At 46.8% G+C, this 3,277-nt stretch overlaps 2 protein-coding genes across 2 annotated transcripts; both read right to left on the minus strand.

The window, feature by feature from the left end:
* Positions 1 to 90: 90 nt before the first annotated feature.
* PPTG_07666 (hypothetical protein) lies at positions 91 to 1,377 on the minus strand (the record flags this gene model as incomplete). Its single annotated transcript, XM_008901938.1, has 2 exons — positions 155 to 1,377; positions 91 to 131 (listed from the first exon to the last, which is right to left on the minus strand). The coding sequence occupies exons 1-2, from the start codon at positions 1,263 to 1,265 to the stop codon at positions 91 to 93; spliced, it is 1,152 nt and encodes a 383-aa protein (XP_008900186.1). The 5' UTR covers positions 1,266 to 1,377.
* Positions 1,378 to 2,780: 1,403 nt separating this feature from the next.
* On the minus strand, positions 2,781 to 3,277 carry PPTG_07667 (hypothetical protein). Its single transcript, XM_008901939.1, has one exon. It carries the CDS (start codon positions 3,270 to 3,272, stop codon positions 2,841 to 2,843), a length of 432 nt encoding a protein of 143 aa, XP_008900187.1. The 5' UTR covers positions 3,273 to 3,277; the 3' UTR covers positions 2,781 to 2,840.

Here is a 3,277-nt window from a genome sequence, read left to right on the forward strand (position 1 = left end):
ATAGAGCTGCTTGCAATTGACGCTTGAGTGTTGCTGCCGCTCGAGGTCTGTGTAGCACTGTCTGTACCACTCGAGGCTTCCGTCTCCATGCTAGTAGTTTCGGAGCCAGTAGAGATATTTGTCGTCGAAGACTCATCCTCAAGACTACTCTCACCTTGGACACTGGCACTTTCAGTAGTACCACTTGACGTGTCCGAGGACACTGCAGCTGTGCCCCATCCAGCTGCAATTCCGTCGTATGCGCGTTTGCGGACCAGTCCCGTTCCTTTGCCATTCGGTTGGTACCAGGGGAGCGGGGCCGAGTTCTCCAGCCACGTGTACGTGTCATCAAAGTCCCAGATCGTCACACCGACACAGTCCTCCACCTGCTGACACGCAGACACCACGTTGGTGTATACTGCGACTTGCTGCTCTTGTTCCTCTTCCGACGGCGTAGTGGAGCTTGTCTTAACATCAAGTTCCGTGAAGGCCACGTCCAGTCCTAGAGCAGTGAAGCGCTCTAGGTTCGTCACTATATCTTTAGCTGTAGCAGTGTCCGAGTAGCTCGAGTGCGACTGGAAACCTACTCCATCAATGCCAATGTTTTTATCGAGCAGCAGCGTCTGGATCATATCCATAACAGCCGTCGACTTGGCATTGACCGTGTCGGTGTTATAGTCATTGTAGTACAATTTAGTACTCAAACCAAGCGACTTTTTGACCGAATTTGCAGTCTTAAACGCCGTCGTGATGTAGTCCGTGCCCGTCGTATTGTACCAGAACGACTTGCGGTACGTGGCGTCGTCGCCCATGACTTCATTGGCAACGTCCCAGGCGTAGCACGAGTCTCCGAAATGGGTCATCACCTCCGTAATATGGTTCTCTAAAGCGGCGAGCATCTCACTTTTACTTAAACTTTTGACCCAATCCGGAACCTGCTGGTGCCACAGTAGTGTGTGGCAACGCGCTCGAGCGCCCATCTCTTTAGCCAGCGTCACAATGGCATCGCCTTTTGTGTAAGTGAATGTGTTTTGCGTAGGCTCGGTGGCGTCCCATTTCATGGCGTTACCGGGAGTGATCATGCCGAAGTCACTAATGTTCTGCAGTGCCGCGACGTAGTTTGTGTCCGTGAGCTCGCCATTGTCTGTAGCTGTGCCCATGTACTTGCCCTGAGCTTTGGCCAACTCGTGTAGACCCTTGGAGCCTGCGTAGGTCGAAGGCAGGAGAGCACTATTGGCATTCGCCAACGACAGACCCAAGACGGTCAGAGGCAGTATAACCCTCATCTTATCTTTACTTCACGTTGCAAAAGGAAGAGTGAGCAAAGCGACCAGCTCCATCGGGTCAATGGCATTGACAGCGGCAGTGACACGACAACCACATGGTTGGATGGAATTGCTAGAAACAGGGAGGAATTGTGTAAAAATACAACATTTTTTGATCCAAAATGAGCCAGGCACTCACAAGTAACGTCGGACAGCTCATTGGCGATCTGAATCGGGTTCCAATGGAGCTCTCGTGCTCGACGGCTCAACCGATGTAGCGAAGTGATGCGGCGCGTTCGATGCATACTGAAATAAAATATTCGGGGTTTGTGTGTCGTTAGACAATGTACTTGAAAAAGATATTTGCACAGCTGTTTTTGTTGAAATTGGGATCTGGTCGGGCCGTAAAAGCCTGACAAACAATAATTGAATAACTTACGACGTACCATTGAAAATATTGTGTCGTTTTTTTATTGGTGCTGTAACAATACGAGATAAGATCGACTAAATTTCTCGTGTTACCGCCTTATTAGTGAGGCGGTTATTCGATGTTAAGTCCTTTTTCGACTTAAATTATGCATTTTTCTATTCACACTGCATGTATAGCTCTATCAATTCATCCACTTTGTTTTTGCTCAAAAGGTTAGTACACCTGCACTAAAAATTAGAAACATAGTGGGTTTTTCTTGACAAAAGTGGTTAGAAGTGCGCCTCAGAACTCATAGTCAACCTAAGCATGCATTTCAGTTCCCCCGGACTGAGTCTCTGACAGTACATTTTCTCATGTATTTTAGAATTCGATTTGCGGCAAAAATGCTTTGAAAGTTTTGCACAAGTAGTTCCGAGTCTATTAATAGTGAAGACGAAACCATACGCGTTATTGTGTAATTTAAAGTAAAATAAAAAAAAAATAGCATTATACGGTTACAGTGATCTAGTTTTAGTCTCAAAACTGTATTTGAATTTGAAACTTGGCGTTCTAACGTTTTACTAATTCTAGTAAACGGAAACATACCAGTAATTTAAATCACAGGAGCTGTAGTTTCATTTGAACTCGTGCACTCCGCTCTCATCGTCTACGAGTATCTTACTTTCAGTATTCTTCTGCTATCGCTTCTTCCAACCAGAATCCAGATCATGTTCAAATATAACCAAAAAAAAAGTTAACCCATCCGGTGAACATTATGCATCTCCTTAGGGCCTTTGTAAATAATACGCACGAAGTATCGGTAGTGGCATTACTAGCTACTGATGCGCACGCTGGCTTCCCTCCTGACTCAGGAGTCCTGAGTCGGGAGTCCTGACCAATACAGCAGTATGCTGATAATGGGATGATCGTTTATGAGCGTCGACTGTAGAATGCAACGATGTATCACAATCGTCAAGATTTAACTTCGGACCCAGTCAATCGAGCCATGAACCAGTTCCGATCGTGGTCTTTAAAGTGTTACTAGTAGGAGACAAGAACTGCTGTCACTCACTGGGGAAATGAGTTCAATAACACGAACATGTAAACACACTTAAAATTAAGTAATACGTATTAATAACCAGTTGAAGATAAAGATTCATGTGCTTAGCCAACAGCAAAACAATAATCTAAAACGGATACGCCTTCTGAAGTCTATCCGTAAACGCGCCGTCCTTCAACGGCATGACCACCTTCTTCAAAGTCCACTGGACATCAAAGTCGGCCTCGCTCAAAGCAGTTCGAGCCTGTTTCGAAAGCTGCTCCCACGTGATGAGGTCTTGAGTGTCGCCGGATTTCTTCGTGAGTCGGACTCCCTGCTTGCTACCCCAGAAACTATTGTACGAATCGAACTTGACCGTCGTGCCATCAATAACGTACTCGGACTTCGGAGGCGAGCGCTTCATGTAGCCGACACCGGAGGACATCGACACACCGAGGATGGTCGAGTTGTCGGGGTTCGGATTGTCCGTCCAAACGATAGCGTACGACCAGTAGTGACGGTGGCCAGACCGGTACTTGCGAATGTACTGTCGACCCTTGGGGAAGTACCAGGCGTACATGATGG

This window comes from Phytophthora parasitica (genome assembly GCF_000247585.1).
Source record: "Phytophthora parasitica INRA-310 unplaced genomic scaffold supercont2.12, whole genome shotgun sequence".
Classification (NCBI taxonomy): Eukaryota; Oomycota; class Peronosporomycetes; order Peronosporales; family Peronosporaceae; genus Phytophthora; species Phytophthora nicotianae.

Excerpts from the sequence above, each read along its gene's own strand:
- PPTG_07667 (XM_008901939.1), bottom strand. The coding sequence starts at position 3,272 with ATGTACGCCTGGTACTTCCCCAAGGGTCGACAGTACATTCGCAAGTAC.